This window comes from Amblyomma americanum, chromosome 8 (assembly GCF_052857255.1).
Source record: "Amblyomma americanum isolate KBUSLIRL-KWMA chromosome 8, ASM5285725v1, whole genome shotgun sequence".
NCBI lineage: Eukaryota > Metazoa > Arthropoda > Arachnida > Ixodida > Ixodidae > Amblyomma > Amblyomma americanum.
The window spans coordinates 89,725,998-89,748,797 of NC_135504.1; the positions used below are offsets into that span (position 1 = coordinate 89,725,998).

Below are 22,800 nucleotides of genomic sequence, written 5' to 3' on the forward strand. Positions count from 1 at the left end.
GTTGGAAAGCATTAATGATAGAGTTCTGAGGATGGTTCCTACCAATTAGGGTGCTTTTTAGAGATGGAAGGTGTTTAAAGTGGTGGTCGTAAGTGCATATTCTCCTCAGCCCCGTTGGTTGTCCTACAAATATGCCTTGCTTACAATGTATTTGATGATGGCCAGTGAAATCCAAGTATTGCTGTCGGTCTGTAGAGTCTGGCTTTCATCTGGCTATTTTATAAATGTACGGTGTTTTCGAGAAAATTGACTTGCGTTGTACAATAATGGACGGCAAACTTTCCCTCTCCTCTCGAGACTTTTGCACGCTATGTGAGTACCGACTGCACAGCTACCATAGTCGTCTATAAAGTCAGCAATAAAACTCTTATAAGGAAGGGGGTCAGCCAGGCAGACACAATCTCGCCAATGCTATTCACTGCCTGCTTACAGGAGGTGTTCCGAGGACTGGATTTGGAACAATAGGGGATAAGAGTTGAAAGAGAATATTGAGTGGAGTAACCACACTGCCAAGAGAGGGCGACTGCTTGATGTGCATCATGATGCCTCGGATTTAAAACAAGTGTCCTGTTCTAGATGTGACACGAGCACGAGCCCGACCATATATCACCTTTTATGAGAGCGTGTCGGAAACTTTGGGTTTAAGCAAAGGATATGGCGCAGTATCTGTCTTACATATCGGCGGACACCCGAGCCGCGCCGTAAGAGAAGGGGTAAAGGAGGGACTGAGAGAATAAAGGAAGAAAGAGGTGCGGTAGTAGAGGTCTCCGGAATAATTTCTGCCCCCTTGACATCTTTAACGTGCCCTGACATCGAACAGCACACGGGCGCCTTTTGGGTTTCGCCTCGATCGAAACGCGCTCGCCGCGGTCAGGTTCGAATCCGGGTACTCCGGCACAGTAGATGAGGTGCTTAACCACCGAGCCGCTGCGGAGCCAATGAATCCGCTCCCAGCACATTACCCCGGATATACGCTGCTTTCTGGATTGGACTATGGCTTGGAATTAATCTGATGGCGCCAAAGACACCCTCCTATCTTTGTGGGCCTTTGTGCGCGCTACCTTCGTCGACTGCCGATTGTGACCTCCCTCCCAACTTCCTATCCCAATAACTAAGCCAGTGAGCAATCCTGCTTAAAATACAGGGTTTCAGTCAATCCATCAGCTCAAGCTGTTTGTTAAGGTCAGAACTGGCCAGCAAGGACTCCCACTGCTTTCTAGAAGTGCCTAGAACTGCTCATTAAGCAGCTCCACCGTAACATGCACACCGAACAGCACGATCAACGCCATACAGCTTGCGCTTAAGCACTGTACCGATAATTAAGGCTCCAAACCCGACACCGAATGGGAACATGCAGCCTGCACGGGCAATGAAGTGGTCTCTGCCGCGGTAAATCGCACTCTCTCCCTCATCTGTACACATACACTCCACACAGACAACTCCCCCGAAGCTGCAGGGGAAACCTCCATTGCCCTCACCACTTTCAACAGAGAACCCCGGTATGTTTTATCCGACTCAAGAACTGCAATTTGAAATTTGAATGAGGCCGAGTTCATGTCCCTGCTTCTTGCATAATGGACTCGCCTGTGGCACCCCCGCTCCTTCATGTGGAGCTGTTTCGAGTGGCCGCGCACTACGGGAATCCTAGATACAAGGCCGCCAACCTCTTATGGCTATTTAAACCGGGCTCTGGTGGCCTCCCAGCAAGTATTCACGATGGAGCGCGCGCACAATTTCAGCAAGCGGACGCAGGCCTCCAAGGACTAGTGTCAGCTATACGTCCCCCCCCCCCCCCCCCCCTCAAACCAATTCCTTAGCAATCGATAGCGATAGGCAATCCTTTGGATCAAATTACAAACACACACTCTCCCCTCTCCTCTCATTCTTTCTCTCTATAACCCCTTTTCCTCACTTCATCCTGCACACTCTGTCCCGAACCTCTCGCTTCTACTCTCCATCTCCATTCTCGTTGCCCGGCGGATCGTCCTCCGTAAGCATAGAGCACTTCAAGGCGTGGGGGGATCGGGAGGCCCTGCTGTGCTTCGAGTACCCGGTCGTACAGACCATCTCTACCGACCGGGCTGCCCGCGTTATGTACCGCAGGAACATAAACGCTTGAGTGCAGTGGGGCCGTGCGGGGGCCAGGGGGCCTGCGTGCTTCAAACTCCTCAGTAATGTGAATAATTGATGATGCTGATTTCAGTGGGAACGCATGCATCGTACATATGTCTGTCATTAGTGTCACGTAGCTCAAAGCGCGAATCAGGTTTCCACTGACCCAGGGAGCCAGTTTGCGCCTTTCTTTTCGTGACTGTCTCTCTGATACCTCACGCCTACTGTGAATTTTTTGTGGAGGGGGCCAATTGTTCTTACGCGCTAAAAAAGCCTCGAGCCCGAACATTCTTCAGTAAGGACCTTTTTTTTCGCTTGACCAGCTGCGGTGGCTCATTGCCTTTGCCGTTCGAGTGCTGGGCCCAATGCTACGGGACGGAATGCCGCGGTCACGGCTGGCGGATTTCGACTCAGACCCAATACAGTAACACCCATGTGTTGTGCGACATTAGTCAACATTAAACACCTCCAGGTAGTCGAGATACGTTCCGAGCCCTAATGCGGGTTCCCTCAGATAATTTGGGGGATAAATTCTAATGCTTTCTTTAGTCTCATATATCATTCAGGCTGTCGTCTGGATAAAAATTTGTTTCTCTATAACAAACACTCCCTGACTGGTCAATTCGCTGATGATGTACACAGGTTCACACCCAATTAATCAATCAGGAAGCGCGGAGGAATTTGAAATTCTCTACACAATCAACTGATTGGTCGAGAGAGGTCACGCGCCTCTTTGGTGTCATCACGTGCCCAACATGGAAGCTGGCAAACTGCCCACCATTACTACCTTCCATGTAACTGTCACCTGCCCCCCGTGGAGCGGCGCGTGAGCCTTACGGGACCTCGAAAAGAGCAACGGGGGTCTCAGAATTAAGTACAACCTTAATCGCTCCACCACGGTACCAGCCAACAGCGTGTGACCTCCAATGGATGAATCATAGGACACCGCGAAAATTGAAACTGTGAGGACTCCAAAATTTGCAAGTTGGCCCATCCTCCAAAATTCCTAAATCCCCGAACATTTAGGAAGGACTAGAAAATCCTAGGTGATAACTCATGCTCACCATGTAAAGGCTATGGAACCGATTCAAACCGGGGTTTTGTCGGGAAAAACACAAGAAAAACATTAGTCTAACCTATACGCTATCGTATTTGCTTTAATAATTCGGTTAAGAAGGCTAAGGTTTTTTTTGCACTTAGTCCTATTTTTGTAGTCTATGAAGAAAGACATTTTTAACAGCAATGATTGTATTCGCGTGGAAAAACGCTGTGCTTCACGTAAGAGCGCTATAGCTGCTTCAGGACTTCGATCACTTTACACAATGCCGACTGTTTTCTCTCTAAAGAATATTTCTTTCCGTCTTACTGCTGAATATACAGTGTGGAGCCTAACATTAGCTTAGGGTTGAGAGCCTTCTGCGCGCAACTGAACCACATCGCACTGGACAGCTCCGGATAAATAAAAAAGATGGTGGATTTAATCCATAAAGTTTATTTTATTTTGTCGTGCGCAGCGAAAGTAGAAAATTTTGGTCAACTGTGTTGACAAAAGCACCGTTAATGTCCGATATGTAGCTTCCATCTCGTGGCACATCGGCGTAACAGCACCAAATGGGACTATCAAACAAACTCTAGTGGACAGCTCCGGATAAATAAGAATATGTTGGATTCAAACAGTTCATTTTTGACCATTTGCAGCGAACGTATAACATTTCTGTCACGTATGTTAACAAGAGCACCACTAAGGTCCGATATATAGCTGGCATGTCATGGCGCATCGGTCAATAATTTCAGTCGAAAATTCCGAGCAACGCCGGCCACGTCAAACGCTTGTCGGTGCATTGCTCTTCCCAGCGAAGGAGATGAAAATTTTCTCCAGGTTTGTGTCTTGGATCAGGACGTGGGCGAACGTGAATGACTTTTCCAGCTCTTCAACCTTTTCGAAAATAGTGCTCCATGGAAGCTTCTCTGAGATGTGGTAGTCGTGAACACTCTGAAATTCAGGGTACAAAAATAATTGCGGTCAGCTATGTATCGCTACTTTCATGACAACGAGAAGTAACTTCGAAAAAAGAATTGAAATTTTTTCTTTGGCAAAAATCCGTTCATATGATGGTGTAGTTTTGGCAATCTGCTTAAGTACGCTGTACTCACTTTTCCTGCAAACCCTTATTCTGTCCATGCTACACAATTCGATTTGTTTTTCATCGTCACTTCCTTTACTTATGTAACGTTATTTTTTTTTCACTTTCAAGCTTTCTCAGATGTGTACGTTCACTTATCACCGGTTTCTCATGTAGTTCAGTTGGAATTCTTTTGTTGTTTTGCTTTTATCAGTCGATCTCGCTTTGTAAACAAGGTATTTCTGTATGGTCATTTGGGCTTTTGTGCTGTGGTTGTTATTTCGCTCTGCCATGATGATTTTTTTCTTCTGTTTTTTGAATTCTCTATTCTGGGGAGCTAGGAACTATTCAATCTGAATTTTCAGCCTTTTTCCTGCACTCCCTCAATTCATGAGTGAAATAAATAATTTAATATTATCATATTATATAATATATTAGTTACTATCTAATATCGTAAAATGTCGCCACCACGTGTTTCTTTGATGCAACCCTTTCATCGATGAAAAAGGTTCAAAATAAAAGAATATACATTGCCCCCCCCCCCCCCCCCCCCGAAGAAGACAATATTGTTGCAGTGTATTTTCATGTAGTATTTTGGTGCCTCACTTACCACCGGTGCCTCATGTAGTTCAGTTAGAATTCTTTTGTTGTTCTGCTTTTATCAGTCGATATCACTCTGTAAACAAGGTATTTCTGTATTGTCATTTGGGCTTTTGTTTTGTTATTTCACTCTGCCATGATGATTTTTTCTTTCTCTACTCTGGGGAGCTGGGAAGTAGTCAAGCTGAATTTTCAGCATTTTCTCCGCACTCCCTCTCTTCATGAGTGAAATAAATATTTATTTATTATATATTCTATTATATTCTATCATATTATATTATGTTATATATCATTCATTATATTATTACGTATAATGTAGCCATCACGTGCTTCTCTGGTGCTACCGTTTCATCGCTGTAAAAGGTTCAAAATAAAAGAATATATGCTCCGCCCCCTACCGATAAAGACAACAATGTCCCAACGCATTTTTCTGTAGTATTTTGGTACCTCAAAACAGAAATTCTTGTAGTAAGAACATATTTTCCGTAGTGTCAAGAAGTCCGCTGTCGTAACGATAGAGCCATTTCTGACGCAACAGACAGCTTCGCAACTACTACAGAAAGACTTGCCGTAACGACATAACGACAAAAACTTCTGTTGTATTTTGGGACCGGCTATGTCGTATTGCAGTTGCGGTTACATTGTAGCAAGAGTGTTGTGTTAGGTCGTTGGGACATGCTATTGAGCCACTTCTCTTTTGGTAATGCACACCGTCGCGAAGAAAGTGCATTCGAAAGTCATCACTGCTTAATAAGACTCAGGTGACAGTGTCACGCATATATAATCAAGCAGATTGCTTCATCGTTATCTCGGTTTGAAGAGTATTGAACACAGTGGCAACACAATTCTCGTCGGTGCTTTAATTTGGACACCAAAATGTCATCCAGAAGGTTTTTTATGCGGCCATTTGTAAGTCCGGCAACAGTTGAAGAAAGTAAATTTAATGCGCTTACCACACGTTTTTACATTGTCCTCTATTCAAATTCTATCGTGCTGCCTGGGATTTTGTCCCGGACATCGCCACCAGCAGCTGGACCCTGAAGGTATACGGCGCCACCGAGGCAAGACTGGCAAGCGCGCCTCGGCGCGCTTGTGGGGACTCCCGCGTGTTGTTCGCCGCCACGCCTCCATGCACTACAGCAATCCACCTTTCTCACACGGCCGCTACGCGGTTTCGCGCCTCTCCTTCAGGGCAATCTGCCGCGCTGCGGTGCTTTAAAAAAACCGCCTACTTTTAACGCATGCGCAGTTCATGCTGGCGACCAATGGAACTAATAGATGGCGCAAGCTCCAAGCACACAGCTTCCACTTCGTACGCTGACTCCTTGGGGAAGGGGATAACGCGCCACTTGATCTTGTTTTCTGGCGTTTTCTATGTAGGCACCGAACTTTCTTGAACCCTACCCCAACAATTTTGGACAAAAGCATTTTTGATTGGGAAACATTTTATGAACGCAATTGTTTAGTATCATGCAAGATTTCAGAATAACAATCAATATATCCGCAGACCACCCGACTACAGCCTAGCTTTTTTTGCTATTAACGTTTTTGCTATCATCAAAAGAGTTCCCTATTGGGTTGCTACGGTGGTTTTAACTGTTGGATGCGATCGATGCAAACACGTTAAAAGAAAGATTCGTTACACAACGAAAAAATGGACCGTTACCTTCAATATTTCTAAAACAGTACTGCACAGTTTTTCAATATTCAAAATTTTTGCCCGAGAATGTACGACATGTTGCTAGAAGGCTCTACATATAGCGAGAAAGGCGGAATTATTGCGCAGGTAAAAACACAGAACTCCGCAAAAAAGCAAACTTGCAGCAGAAGGGTGATGGAGTGAACTTACACCATGGGCACCAAGGACACGCACGCCTGGGAACAACTCTTCTACTTTTATGTCCAGATCACTCCCACTGTTTTCGGGGGAAGCCTCCCCGGCGCCTCCACTCTCGCCGCCTTCAGTTTTGGCGGACGGAAGCAGGAGCTGCATGGTGTAGCCTCTGCCGAATTTATCCTTCAGGTGCTGGAGGGTTCCCAGGCAGGTCATCTGTCCCGCCACCATGATGCAGAGCCGGTCGCACATTGCCTCGCATTCCTCCATGCTGCGAATACAGAGTGCATGAAAAGATGACTTCTGACTTTATGCGCGCTTCTGCGCAGTGAATCTTCGGGAAGAATTCTCAAGAATACTCTTGTTCTTTTTGTTCATCAGTGCAACTGTAGTCGAGGGTTTGACGGAAACCCGTCTGGTCGGGGATATACAGTCTTTGCCAAAAGTAACCAGGCTGGACGATTTGCTTCTCAGTCGAATATTGAAACTATCATGCCAGCTCTCAAGCTCTAAAGCTCTGAACGGTAAGGCAAACCGTAGTCCTCACCTTACGAGAACTTCTTGATCTTTAGGGAAGCCGCAAGGGCTCTACTATTCAAATAAGAGTCAAACCACACAGCCTGGTTACTTTTGGCGAAGGCTGTACATGCACTTCTCCGGGCGTTCACTAGTGCTCACATACCGGTACATTCAAAAGCTTTTACCATGACAGCAGCATTAGGAGACTTTTAAATGCTACACGGCGCTATATAGCAGTCCTCAAGCTCTGAATCTCTGAAAGGTAAGGAGAACCGTTGTCCTCACCTTACGAGAACTTTTTGATCTTTAGGGAAGCCGTTAGGGCTCTACTGTTCGAATAAGAAGACCATGCAGCCTGGTTACTTTTGGCAAGGGCTGCACCGGCAAAAAATAGAGGAATGTGCAGACGAAACGTCAATACATTCCTCTCTTTTGGTCAGTGCCCTGCCTTCTTCAAGCGCAACTGTAACTTCAATATACTAGAGGCATAAATTATTGCGATAACTTTTAAAAGTGTCATCTTTGGTTTGTGGTCACCTTATGCTCATTTGTTCTTTCTGCGTTATGGTTATTTTCTCAGACAGTTGCTATTTTCTAATTACGGTAATGGTTTCTCTAACTCTTCCATAACTGTCCGTATTACAACGTCTTGTGCCATTTCGCCGGTGTCTGACAGGCCCTACCATACTAGATCAATGAGTCTTTGGCATAATGGATATTTGTTGAGCGCAACTTCCGAGAGCTAATAAAGTCATTTTTCCTTTTATTGACAAGGCAAGGGATATCGCAGAGAGAACCTCATAACAGAAAGGGGCACCGTCAACGACGTCAGCTGGACTCTTCAGTGATTCTCAAAAAAAAAAACTATCAGAATTATCGGCACCAGCGCGACCCCCAATCGTTTTTTACGATAACATTAAATGCCTCATCGCGGAAACGAGACCAGAAATGAGGCTTCAAGTCCAAAAGTAAGGTTGCCAGATGGGAAGTATAGTCACTTCTTGCGAAGGCATCAAAAGCTTTTAATGCTATCCCATTAACAACATATAAGGTAACTAGGTGTCCCTGTGAGTTTTTAGGCGGGCGTCATTATCGGGCAGGATAACAAAAATGCTATAGTTCGTATTCGGACGGAAATACTTCTAGGGATAGATTTTCATTCTCCATGTGAAGAAAAAAAAATTTATGGGATGCTTAAGCGATGCTTAAGGACCCTGAATAGAGCTCTAATAAAGTTGTGGTATGCATGGGATATGTTAAAGCACGCCGCTTCATGAATATTGCACAGCAAGAATTTATTTAATGCGTTTTGTAGAAGCTGCGTTATCTATAGCCAAATTTTAATTTCAGTGACTTCGCGCCTTTCCCTCTCCTGTAGTCACAATTAGGACGCTAGAAGGTCGGCGCTCCTCCGCAGGCCCAGCTTCTGGCAGCGGAGCTTCCTGACCCGCCCGAGATTATTGCCCGCGTCCACGATAGCTGCCTGAGGTCAGAGAGAATCTAACCAATAGCCACCTCTCAGCTTGTATACGCAGGTGCGAGCAGGAAAAAAAGTAGCGGTGGTTTAGCTCTGGTTAAACCTGGAGTGACGCGATAGCTACATCTGGCCGGGTGGAACTTGCTCAGTTGAATTGCAAAGCCTGTCTTCCGCCTCTCCGTTTCGCTGGGCGTTCCCTCTTTATCTTCGTGCCACTTGACACGGCACATGCACACAGCTGTTGCAGCTCGGTCAGCTGCTCCGCACCACGTGGCTGGTCACGTTGCCAACCACGTGACCACGTGGCGATGGCGGCGCCGTCACGCTGTGGCTGCGCCGCCAAGTTTACGTTCCGCCGCCACGGTCACGTTCCGCCGCCGCGCTGAAGGCTCGAAATTCTACCGAAATGTAGCTATCGCTGCAAAAGTCACCGGGAAGGGCTCGCCAACTTTCGCGCTTGATTGTGGGTCCTCTGCTGCGTGTAGAAGTGCATTATTTCGCTCAGCTTTTCATGACAACACAATACAGTCACTGAGCATGTTGATTTGCTTTCCTCGGAAGTTGTTTCAGAGCCCCTCTAAGCTCCTGCTTAAGATTATGACGCGATAGCATAATTAATTTTCATATATGCACAAGGTCATTTTCTACATTACATTCATATAGCCATGGGGAGTCCTCATACCCCTCCTGGCGCAGTGGTGCTGCGGTTAAGCGGTGGCCACTGCTCTGCGATGACAGGTGCTCTCAGCGATGGTCCTTGTGCGGCCCAGGTTGGTCTTCCTCAGCAACCAGTCATTAATTTAAGTGCCACCTGCCACAGTGGGCAGCTTGCTCTGTATCCGTTGGGGAGGTTGTCATGGCTCAGCGGGGTCACGTAACCTTGGTGGCCCACCTGCGTCCTCGGTTGCTCTTTGAGCACCACCCGCCGGAGTCGTGCTCGTGATTTTTCGCTCACAGCGCCGACACCGGATTTTCTGGACAGCGGTGCTTTTAACGCTATCGCGTTAAAGCACTCGCCAACGTCATTGAATAAACAGAAAGCGTAGGAGACATTTTTTTACGTTTTTTTACATAGACCTTGGCGAGTTGTTTCTTGGCATGCAGAGCAAAACTGCTACAAATCTTTGGTGGCCACAAGTGCATGATCGACGAATGGCTACAGGACTCATGCCTGTCATGTGCTAGCTCGAAATACTTTATTGCCGCTTTTGCATAACGCAAGATATCAAAAGCCTTCCGGAATAATCGTCTCCCCTGAGTACGTGTATAGTCTTAGTGGATTCAAGCCCCACCAGGTGACTCGTCTCAGCTGCTGTCATGGAGTTCATGGTTTCCTTGTTAGTCTAACTGGACAGCTGCGACGGAATGTTTTTAGCAAGCAGCTGGAGAGAAGTGGAATACCGCGGTAAAACTGGGCAGCTCTGCGGGAGAGCAGATGAAGCCTGGTTGGCTCCGAATAGAAGTATATCACGATGATGTAGCATTTGTAGACAGAAAACTGAACAACGAGTTGCACCACTGTTCCGCTGTTGGTGTGGCACCTGCTTGACTATTATCGCTTGGTGTCACCAAAACATCAAAAAGCGAAAATGAACAAATCACGCGCAGCACTTCTGGAATGTGCACCACGTGCACCATGCTCACAAGACAAACTTGCTTTCGCATCAGGCAGATTTTCAGGGGGTACAACTGTTCATTATCATCAATTTTGGGGGCTAAATTACTCACTGAAACGTATGCGCAATGCATGTGCGTATGCCCAATGGCATTTTTCTATCTTGAAGATAAAGCTCCTTTAAAAAGAAGAAAGCACGTGAGTGGAGTTACAACTGCTGAGACTCTGACGACTGTACACCTTTTCTATGCTCCTCTGCTAAACCTGCTTTGTAACAAACGGTACCTTGGGAAAATGTCAGCCTGCGTTGAAAAAAAGCTTTCAGAATCCCCAAACCGCTGCATTGCATGACTGACTATACGATGACTTTATCAACTGAAAATCCTTGCTAGAGGAGGGGCTAGGTAGACCCTGAGTGCATTTGTCAGAGTTACAGTTGTGCTAACAAAATTTTGTCTTCCAATCTCCTCTTTTATTGTTTTATGCTCCTGATCCTGTACATCAGCCTCTGTATGGAATATGCATCACCTTCGTAATATTGTACCTTGGGTAGGCCCCCTAAACTATCCATGGTGATCTTCAGCGAAGACCACCTTTGCTCATTTATAAAGACATCGAAGGTAACCGCATCAAATTTTTCGCGCTTAGTGAAAAACGATCAAATGGCTCTTTCTGGCTATGGTGATGATTTTCGGCATCAAAAAATTGAATGTTCTGCGTAGAAAATTGGATTTAAACCTTGAACATTTTTTCGCGATTCAATTCGAACACGTGACATGAAGACCAAAAAAAAATTTGTGATGCCCTTTCGGAAGAGAATAAGTATGTAGCTTAGCCTCAAAGATATGAGCAAAAGTTGGCTTTACTTGAAAGAAGTTTGCTTGAGAAAACAGACGGTGTTTGCGATAAGTATATCACATTTGTATCTTTTTTCTTTGTTTTATATGCTCCACTTTAAGTAAATATAGCCTGCTTGTCGTGGGACCGTGGTAATCAATCAATAAAAGACATTCAGTTTGTCCTCAACGTTGCTTTTAAACATTCGACCTCGTCTTTATGTGAGAGTACATTCTAAACAAAAACGAGTGAAAAAGGAGTTAGCTTTCATCTCGCGCGCTCCATTTAAAAAAAAAAAGGGATTGATTTCGAGGACAGCTTACACCCTTATAACTCCCATATTGTCGCATTCGTGTTTAGAGTGTAGCCTTTTTCAGCTGAACCGGAGCTTCACTAACTTCGGCCGGAGCAATAAGGGGGACGGCTCAGAATGACGTCGCAACCGCGAAGACAATAAGCGAAGGCAACGTTTTTCGACCGCCTCGTAATCTTTAACGTGCACTGACATCGCACAGCACACGGGCGCCTTTTGCGTTTCGCCTCCATCGAAACCTGGTCGCCGCGGCCGTGTTCCAGCCCAGAATCCGCGAGTACCCTCCAACTGTGGTACACTTCTCGCGTTATCTCTCTTCTCAAGGTTGTTGAGCTGACGAAATATACTTGCTTCCTCACGGCACATCTATAATTTCCCAAACCATTATGAGCTCATGTAGCTGACTCATCGCAGTGGCACAGTGGTTAGGGCGCTCCTCTACTGAGCTGAAGCACACCCGGGTTCGAACCCGACTGCGGCAGCCGCGTTTCGATGGTGGCGAATGCTAAAGCGCCTGTGTGCTGTGCGATGTCAGTGCACTTTAAAGATCCCCAGTTGGACAAAATCACTCAGGAGCCTTCACTACGGCACCTCTTTCTTCTTTTGTTCTCTTACTCCCTCCTTGATGCCTTCCCTTACGGCGCAGTTCAGGTGTCCAACGATATATATGAATAGAGGTGATGCGCAAACAGACAACACAGGAGGAAGGCAGACGAAACAAGCGCATATATGAGACATTTACTGCCCCATTTCCTTTCCCCCCCAAACCAATTTTCAAATAATTTTACGTTGAAATTGCCCAGCATCACATGCACTACGTAAGCGCGAAGAATGTATACCCGTGAGAAGTGAGCACGACGGCTATGTTGGCTTGGTTGCGCATTGCAGACAGGTTGCCGCCGATCTTCTCTCTGGCGACGACGTCGACGCCAGCGTAAGGCTCGTCCAGCAACACGACCCTCGGATTCCCTAGGATGGATGTCGCGATGTAGAGCTTGCGTTTGTTGCCTCCGCTGTGGGAGAGAGGAAAACCATTGTCGAAAAGAGAGCGCTGCTTAATTGCATGTATGGTCAGGTGGAACCTGGCGACAAGCAAGCATGCAATCATTTTGTTTAGAATTTTCTCCTTGGTTTCTATGTGCCCGGAGCTCCCGCCACGGTGAAGTGATTACAGAGTTCGAATGCTGATCGCAAGGTCGCGGGAGTGAATGCCACAAGCAGAGTCAGTGCTTGAATGCAGACGAAACGAAAAAAAATGGCTGAGGTTCAACCTGGATGAACCTAGTAGACAAGCGAAAACAAAGCCGGCGGTATTTATAGCGAACATTGGTGCGCCATCATTCCTACGTCATTCCATGGCGTCACATAAAGCGATGCTAATGTGTGACCGATGACCACAGGTCATCGGTCACGCGTTGTCTGGTCACTAGCTATAGATATACCGTGCAGGCATATCATGGCTATGCACAGCAAGACACAGTGATAAATTGATAGTCTTGGAGGGGGGGGGGGCGGTGTGCTTGCTTTAACCTTGGTCGGGCTTCAAGGTCAAACGCGCAAAGCGAAATTGATTTGAACCTCGAGTAGTAGAGCTTTCGCTCTAAAAAGGTCCGCGTACTGTGCAATATCAGCGCTCGTTAAAGAACTTCAGATTCCTAAATTATTCCGAAGCCCTTCGCCTCGGCGCCCCTCATAGCCCACGCTCAGTTGAAAAGCACGACGAAACTACCCACCGGGAGGTTTCTGTGTCGGCTGCGCCTTCTTGCACTCTTACCTGACCCCCTTCCTTCCTCAGTAACCATCGTCCGGTTAGGGATTACTCTCTACTTATACTCTCGTTCTTCCATGGTAGCCACCCTTCGGGTTGTTCCTTTGGTGACGAAGCACCATTTACTCATCTCTACGCTCAAGTCATACCTTCCTCCTTGCACGATAACTACCTCCGATTGCAACGCAACCACCGACTACGCCGACGACTGCAACGTACTACTACGACACGAAACCGAAGAACGGGCGCTTAACAGCTGGCGCTGTTCAACGTTTCATGAGCAATATAAGGTGTTGATCGAGGTGGCTGTTGGAGTCTTCAGTCCAGGAACCCTTGGCCGACGAATGGACCAGTTGGATGAGGGCTCGTTGGCTCTCCATGCTGATGCTGGTCAGTTGTGCCTCACTGCTCGTGTGACGTATCCAACGTCTGTAAATGTTGCGGTTTAGCCTGGCACGCCCATGGAATATGAAAGAGTGTCGGACAAGTGCTTCACCAAGGGTGGACGTTTTGGTATTGGGTAGGGTGGATTTTGTAGAATATGGAAAAAGGTTCGGAAAGGTATTCGTTTGAATCTGACGGCACGCGTGAGCTTCACCTGAAGTGAGGCGATAGGGTGGCGGTGGATAATTCCAGTGGTCGAGCCGGCGGGTCTCAAGGCATTCTGAATACGGGAGCGGGGGAGGGGGTATGAACAAGGTCGTCGGGGTAGGCATTTCCGTTCGGTTGGAAAGACCGTGAGCTAAAGCGTTACCCCTCTCGCTATTCGAGACCCTCTTGGCCTGAGGTCCATTGCGTTCTCTTAGGCGGGAGCCCAAGATGACCGCCGCCCGAGTGGGTGGTTGGCCTGTCGTGTAACCTCGGCACGCTTGCTAAGATTCGGAGACGAAGTGGAAATGGCTACGATGTTATAAAAATGTTAGGTAGGCAGTGCAAGTGCAGTGGCATCTGCTGTAGCAGGGCCCTCAGCTGCTATAAAGGACTTAGAACCGTGTTGAAGCTGTCGTCCAGGGCGGTTTCCGTTAAAGCGTCACCGTGGGAGTAAGCTGCCATGTCCACATATACTGCTTCGGTGTCTCCTTTTGGACGTCTTAGAGTAGGCGCCGACCCTGGCCTGCAGCCTGCTTGCAGCTCGTGCTGCATGCACTTTGGTATTCGAGAAACCTGAATGTGGTGTTGGATTCTATTATTGTTAGGGTACCAGTGCTTGCAGGTCTTCCGGGAGTGTTTTTCTGTTTCAGGGGCTTCCTTTCCTCCACGGTGGTCCAGAACCTCGTCTTCTGAGATATAAGGACTGCGTCATGTAATTCATAAGCAAAAATGGGAGGGGGCGCTTTAGCTTCACCTTAGCGGTATGTCGCGAAAACGTAATGAGCAAATTCCCACATATGCACAAGGTCATTGTCTACTTTACATTCATGGATTCCTGGGAGTCCTGATACCCCTTCTGGCACAGTGGTGCAGCGGTTAAGCGATGCGCCACTGCCCTGCGATGGCAGGTGCTGCTACCTGTGGGCCTTTTGCGGCCCAGGTTGCTCTTCCCGATCGACCAATCATTCATCTAACTGCCACTTGCACTGTGGGCAGTTTGATCCCTATCCAGTGGGGAGGTTGTGATGACGCCGCAAGGTCACGTGGCTTAGATGGCCCACGTGCCTCCTAGGTTGCTCTCTGGGGATAATAATCATAATAATAAATGGTTTTTCGGGAAGGAAATGGCACAGTATCTGTCTCACATATCGGTGTACACCTGAACCGCGCCGCAAGGGAAGGAATAAAAGAGGGAGTGAAAGAAGGAAGGAAGAAACAAGTGCCGTAGTGGAGGGCTCCGGAATAATTTCGACCACCTGGGTATCTTTAAAGCGCACTGAAATTGCACAGCACACAGCGCCTTAGCGTTTTGCCTCCATAAAGACGCAGCCGCCGCCTCTGGGGACCACCTGCCAGAGGTTCATGCCCGTGACTTTTCGGTCACAGCGCCGACTCCCACAGCGCAGACAACAGATTTTCTGGAGAACAAAGCCTTTAACGATATCGCGTTAATATTAAGCAAACCGAGTGCTAAGAGCATCTTGTTAGAATTATTGATGGCGCAGGCCCATGGCCGTCAGGTACGTTGTCCTAATGTTTGGATCAATCTGCTTCTCTCCGCTGTTCTATAGAGTATGAAAGGGGATGCTGTAGCTGATCCGACTGATCATGAAGGAATTCATTATAGCAGAGGTGTGTCCTCCTCTCTTATCCCTTCGCAGAGGCTTAGTGACGCGTCTGATTATGCGGGTGATTTGGTTCCCCGTATTGAGGGCTTTGATCGTGTGAGAAGTCAACCCGTTGCTCTGAATGTACAAGCCCAGAATGCGGGAGGTATTCACCTCTTTGAATTTGTGACCCTCTATATTGATGTCCACCAAGCCTGGGGACGTGTAACCGCTTCCTTGGACTCGAATGATTTCTGATTTGTCTGGAGCTGAACGCATAGCACTATGTTGGGCGAAATGCTCAAGTGTCGCTGCTGCCTCTAGCCTGGTTCCTTTGTTGGCGAGGAAGCGCTTGGCCGTCCAGGTTGTTGCACATTCGGCATAGTGTGTATAAACGATGTCCGATAGGTTGTAGTGTTTTCGGGCCTAATGAGAGGCGTAGAATGTAAAATGTCTTTTTTCTCCCAGCGATACTGTCAGTTTGAATCGGTTGAAGGGAATGATGCAAAATCACGGCTGATGTAATGTGTAAGGTTTGGACTTACGGGTTTAAACCGAAAATTGCAAGAAAGCACGTTTTCAAAAGAAAGCACGTTTTGAAAGCGCGAAGTTTTCAAAATTATTCTTTAATCTACAAAGGTCAGTGTTCTTCACATGCGAACCACATTTAGCTGACTACTGAGTACTAGTTACAATGAATAAAAAGAGCAAAATACGAAGTATGTGTCGTGCGCAGAGCAGCGTCATCCCCGAAGCAGGCACGAGGAGCGTTGTGCGTGTTTTTCCGTGCGCGCGGACCATGTATTGTTGTCACAACGTGCCGAAAAACTATTCGAACTCGTGATGGGGTCGACAAGCTGGCGCTGGACGGATTGCAAGCAGCAGATGATAAGACGCTGGCTGCTGCCAATCACGCCACCCTCGTACGGGACACCTGATCTTCCCGCTGCTATCGCCAACGGGGACAGCCTCTTTGCGAAGTGAGGGAAGCTAAGTAAGGACCGCGGCCTTCACGGAACTTGACGAACGCCCTTTGTCGTCTGGAAGAGCGGCGACCAAGAAAGAACCACTGGGCGGAGGGGACCCCGAGTGGAAGAGAAGGCTTCGAGGAGACGCAGTAGACAACAGTTGAGAATGGGTACGGACGACGTGTCGACAGTGCACAACCTGACCGAGAAGTTGTACCACAACTGGACTTGAACTTATGAATCTGCTTTTTTCTCAAAACCACTCAGCACATGCGCACCTCTTCTCCTCCAGCTCCCGTGGTTGAAAACCGCCATCTCCTACTGCGCATGCGCAGTTCATGTTAGTGACAGGCGCATGCGGCAGATGGCGGCAGCTGTCCGCACACACTTGCTACTGCGCGGGCGCAGCTGGCTCCTCGTGGAACCAGATCTCGCCTGCGTCTCGCACCTGCGTTTGTTTTCAACCAGTAGCAGACGAATATTCGCCACTCCACAGAGGGCGCCACATGTTGAGAAAAAGGCGGATTCTACATTCGAAAATTTTTCTTGCTGCACGCCTGAATGGGGACAGCAGAGGAGAAAAAGAAAATCTCCTGTTCAACTGTATCGAATCGACGGGGCGTGGTGATATGGCATTACGATTGCATTAACTAGCACAGCTTTTCGTTTTCAGGCATTTCTTCGCTACCTTAAATGGTTCTGAAGACAGGAAGGCTTTACACCTCGCAAAACACCAGCTGCAGTCTTTAATATCCATCGCCCGCGAAGGGCAGTTACTTGCTTAAGTCGGTTTCTTCGCAGAACGTACAGTCGGGGACAAAAGTCTGTCGACCACGTGTTTCGCAAACGAAGCCATTACTCCAATATTAGCCGGTGGATGGAGACCCCACTTGTGGAGATGAAAGTAAAAATTTTGTTCTTTCAGCTCCACAAGTGTGGTCTTCAGCTGCGGGTTTAATAAGAGAGTTGTGGGCTTTCTTTACGAAAGACGTGGTCCAGAGACTTTTGGCCCCGACTATACAAGCGGTATGCCTGAGCGTCACAAAAAATGATCTTTTCGGTCGACCGCAATGGTTCAGCGGCAGTTACATCGCCTTAGCATGACGACCGCATTTTTGAAAATAATCTTTGTTAGTCTTGGTGTCTGATGGTTCCATGATTTAACTTGCACTTGATTTTAAATGGGGATATCATTTCCTTCGACAAGCACAGCTGCACATACGACCACGCGTGCTTTAATTACTGATAAATATATTCCTTGCGTCGAGAAAATTACAAAAATACACCAAGTGCCTTTTGACTGCACATGAAATCTCATATCAAACAATAAAACCGGTAATTAATCCGTACAAGATAATACTGTTCAGGAAAAGCCGAGAAAAGCTTTTCAAAAATTAAAAATGTCTTCTTCCCCAGGACTGTATCAGATGGTACGCCTTAAGTTCTCACCTTTTCCAGCTAGGTAAAATTGCAACAACATTGGAACATCACCTCCTTGTTTTATGAGTTTTACGTTTGTATAAAGATGCCTGTCATTGGTTCTTTTGTTTTTATTTGTTTTTCTCACCTATGATAACTGTATATGCTTGTCATTTCTTGTCAAATGACTGAAAATGTCCCTCTTGCTAGGCCCATACATGGTCTGCAGTATTTGATATAAATATATAATATTCGTCCCTTAACACACATAGAAAAAGCGATTTAAATTTTGAAAAACAAAACCAGAAAATTCCAGCCTGCAGATACTTCAACGGAGAACCTGGTGGAGGTGCTCGCCATTGCATGGCAGCCCCACAAACTGACTCAGTCGAGCACTTGGTCTTAAAGGGCATCTGAAGTGGTTTTAGAATTCGAAGAATTTAAAAGGGCCGAATGTGCGAAACCTGCAGTCAAAGCCTACGAGATCGTTTTTCCCTAGCATATGAAATGGCGGCGTGATCGCCGAATAAACTGGCGCCGGCGTTAACGCTCCTCTGCAGAGCGCATTGACGAGCAGAGTCCTCGCTAATGACGTCATGTACGACGGCGCTACGTTTCCAGCAAAGAAACAGTTGTTTCATAGAAGGAAACCAACGCTATCGAAGGTGAAGCTCAAGAAGCATTGTCTGACGGCATCGGACGACGCACAGCAGCATGCAGGCGAAGGCAGCGGACATATTAAGGTTCGGCGATAATGACGTCACTACGAATTTCGTCGCACTTCCTCGACGCAGTGAGAAGAAGCCTGAACATCATCGCGGATTTCATCGATAATTACGTCACAATTTGAAATGCTAGTCCAAAAATACTTTGCATGCTTTAAAGCCCTAGAAGCTCCGTAGATTCTAATTCCTGAAAAACTTCGAATTCTCAGAAAAACAGTTTAGCTTTCCTTTAATGATAAGGATCTCTGCGTCGGCTTCTAAAAACAGTCGCTGTGACTCCCATAAGCAAGCTGCGACAAAGCGCTACTCTATTAATAGCTATTCCTGGGCAGGTAACTGCTAAAGCCTTTCTCGATTCACTCGGCTGCTTGCCTGATAATTAATGTCGTCATCAGTTACCCAACACTATTTATTTATTTACAGATACCTTACAGGCCTCCGGAGAGGCATTGTGTAAGGAGGGTCAAATACAGAAGTTTGTGCAAAATAGGTTAGAAATAAAAAACAGTAAAGTACAGCAAAACACAAAAAACAGGTGAGTCAAGATACGATATAGCAATTCACAAAAAGAGATAAAAGTAAAAAACAACTATGCGTCATGTAACAAAAATAGGGGAAATGCAGAAAAAGTTATACAAAGCAAAAGAGTATATCAGACACACATGATAAAAGCTGCGCATCAACAGAACCAGAGAGGCAATAGTCTCAAGCAGCTGAAGACGAAGTTTTCTTCCTTTATTTTTTCTTAGACAGCACCTAAGAGGAGGCCAAGGCTAAAGGAAAAAAGCCTGACGAGGCCTTCGCCCCTTGTACATGCGGTTACATCGATGAACAAATCTCGCAGATATACTTGGGTCCGTATAACGATTGCGATAAAAAAAATACATGTTTTCAAAAGCCAGAAAAAAAAATAATGTACAACCCTGTACATCAGTACGAAACAATTCAATCATGCATTAAAAAACAAGACTTCTGGTTACGCTCGCAAGTCGGCACAAAAAGCAAAGGCAACATTATGCATCAAATGCGAAACCCGCAGTAAAACGTCAGAACCATATACACCACGATATGAATCGTGAGTACATAAATGACGTGCAAAGCGTTATCAATGAATTGCTTGAGTAGATGTCTGCGAATGGTGTAATGACTACCCTGCAGGGCGATGCAGCCCGGATGGTCGTTCGAGAGACGGATAGCACGCGGGAGTGATGAGAAGTTAAAAGCATGTGTGTTGCCATAAATGCGGACATAGCTGTAGTTATTATGTAATCTATGTGATAAGTAGGAGGGACGTTGTAGATGTCTGGCGGTGAATCAGTGGCATGGATGTATTTGTGAAAGATAAAAGGGCAATATCACGACGAATTTGCAATGGATGGAGCGAAATTTCGATCTTTAGTTGGGGTAGACTGGAATGATAATTGTAATTTTGCGAAATGAAACGACCAGCCTTATTCTGGACAGCTTCCTACTTCTCTATTAGATATTTCGGATGAGGTGACCAGATGTATGAAATGTACTATAGCTGCGGTCTGACAAAACTAATGTAGGCTTGTTTACGCACGTGAGGGGTAGTGCGTTTCAGGTTACGGTGAAGGAAACCTAGTGACCGGGAAGCATTAGCGAAAATGGTGTTGACGTGTTCAGCCCAAGAAAGGTTTCGTGAAAGATGGACGCCTAGATACTTATACTGCGCAGTCCTAGCCAATGTATCGTTATTTATGTGGTAGGGAAAATCCAAATTGACTGATTTTCGGCTAAAAGAATTTATTTTGCACTTAGAAATGTTTAAGGTCATTAGCCACGTTTTACACTAGTCGTTAATGCGATCAAGATCACTTTGAAGTTAAAGGTGGTCGTTAGTACTTTTTATTGGTCGATAAATAATGCAGTTGTCAGCAAATGAGTAGGCAGCACGGCAGCAGCCTTTACAAGATGCCTAATTGTTCCATGTTCTTCGTGCAGATTCTCGCGACTGTTGCTGCTTCGCTTTTTTGCGACTTCGACTCAAGTGCGCCTGCGCAGTCGTCTAGCTTGCGGCACGTGGGTGGGACTATCAGTTTGGCTATGGACTGCCATGTCACCCTTCTTGGTGACATACCTGGCGTGCTCCCCTGGGCACCTGACGGGTTCCCACGTGCCAGTCTGCATCATCCAATCACATCGACTCTTGGTCTACGTCAGCTTTTCCTCGGAGTATAAATGAAACTGCAAGGGCTTTACGCTTCAGTGGGCAAGACGGCAGCAGCCTTTACAAGATGCCTAATCGTTCCATGTTCTTCGTGCAGGAATGTTACCTCAAGAACACTAACTGCGTTCGATCTGATGATCGTTGTTTGCTGCCGTTTTCCTGCCCACAGAGTTTTGTTAGCCTCTGTTCAAACGCTGTATTTTGCTTCTCTCGCCTTCTACAGAGCGGGGAGGCTGAACGAAATCCAGTCCCCACTAAACGATACCCTCATCTAACTCGTCTAAACATCTTAGTGGGAAGCGGGCAACGCGCGCCAATACTGACTCGCCTTGCGCTCTGGGGGAGGCAGACGTGCTTTCTCAGCTCACGCAACTGCTTGCTGGTGAAAAACGAATTGCCAGAGACATTACAGATACTAAGAAATCTTTTTCCGCTCGTCTTGATGATCTTGAAGCTCGTGTCTCATCACTGGAATCATCTGCGACTCCTTCAGCCTCTGAGTCTTTGAACGCTAACCTCCGTTCGAACATTACATCCTTAAAAAAAACAATTTCCAACCTGGTTGTAAAGAATGTAGACTTGGAAAACCGGTCAAGGCGGAAAATTCTTGTTTTACACGGTCTACTAGAGAGTCCTGATGAAGATGGCAACAGTTTATAGTCCAAAATCTGCAAAATATTTACTGACAAGCTTCGCATAGAATGTCCTCGTATTGAGCGTTGTCATCGCATCGGCAGACCCAGTAATGGACGTACACGTACTGTCATACTAAGGATCCTTGATTTCAGTGAAAAGATTCTTGTCATAAAGAACGTATCAAAACTCGAAGGGGAAAATTTTTACATTACTGAGAATTTCTCGGCGAATGTCCGAGCCCTTCGTTAGAAAATATGGAATGCATATTCCTCGCCTCGTGACGGTGCTGCAAAGGTGAAGCTTCGGTACGACCATGCTTTCATTGATGGTGTCAGGTACACATGCGATGAAGCCTCGAGTGGCTTGAAACGGGACCCCCATCACGATGTGTCCGAATCTTCTGAGCTTCCTTCGTTATCGAGTCAGGTGGCTACCGAATCTACTGAACCTCCTTCGTAACCCCTTCACGAAGCAAGCGAACCTACTGAGCTTCATTCGCCACCCCGTTGACAGTTACCTAGCTCTCCAACCAATCTCGTTGTCTTAAATCTTAACGCTAGAAGCATCTTAAACTCCCCGATCTTCTCGCGCTTGTGTCCTCCCATGACCCTCACATTATTGGCATCACTGAAACCTGGCTACACCCTGACATATCTGACGCTGAATTTGCCCCACAGGCATGATGGCAAAGGCGGTGGTGTAGCTTTACTTCTTTGTTCATATCTTAGGTGTTCCATTCTACGCGCTCCTTGCAACACTGAGTAAGTTTGGTGCAAGCTTTATTTAGAAAAACAGGCTGTTATTATTGGCGTTTTTTACCGACCCCCCGGAACATCTGTTGATGTTTTGAACTCTGTTGGCCAGTTCATACATAGTATTTCAGTACCAAACATCATCTTCATGGGTGATTTTAACGTCCCTGGTATTCACTGGCCATCGATGTGTTATTTTGACCGTTATGCTTCTTTAGCAAAAGAGCTTCTAGATCTCTCGCTCTCTCTTGGACTCACTCAAATAGTTGCGTTTCCTAACAGACTAAATTCGCTGCTAGACAGCAAAAACACGCTGATGAGCAGACGGTGTTAATATATTCGCCCTTCTACCTTATACATATTGTTAACAAGCGAAACTAACGGGTGTATTTCGCATGTGCATACTCGAAAACTGACCAGCTATAAGCGCTTGCCAAATTAATTTTAATCGATGGCGACTCCCTTCCCTTCCGCGGCGACTAGTCCTAGTGAGTCCGCACGGCTACGTCTGTGAATTCGGCGGTTGTGAAGAGCGAATTCACAAGTTTTAGCGAATGGAGATGATAAACGAGTGTAGTTTTTACAACAGCGACCGGAAATCAACTATTGCTCACATCGAGGGCGCGCATACGATTAACGGGAAGCGCCGGTGTGACCTAGACTGCCGAGCACTACGGTCAGCAGCAGTCGTCGTCGTTGCTATTTTGTAAATA

At 46.6% G+C, this 22,800-nt stretch overlaps 1 protein-coding gene across 1 annotated transcript in view; it reads right to left on the reverse strand.

The window, feature by feature from the left end:
- Window positions 1–3,629: 3,629 nt before the first annotated feature.
- Window positions 3,630–22,800, reverse strand: part of LOC144102598 (phospholipid-transporting ATPase ABCA3-like) — a 94,548-nt gene continuing 75,377 nt past the window's right edge. Inside the window, exons 20-22 of the mRNA XM_077635826.1 lie at window positions 12,270–12,443; window positions 6,685–6,940; window positions 3,630–4,105 (exon numbers count right to left, since the gene is read on the reverse strand). Coding sequence (XP_077491952.1) covers window positions 3,935–4,105; window positions 6,685–6,940; window positions 12,270–12,443 — 601 coding nt within the window. The 3' untranslated portion in view covers window positions 3,630–3,934. The remainder of the gene's footprint in view (window positions 4,106–6,684; window positions 6,941–12,269; window positions 12,444–22,800) is intronic.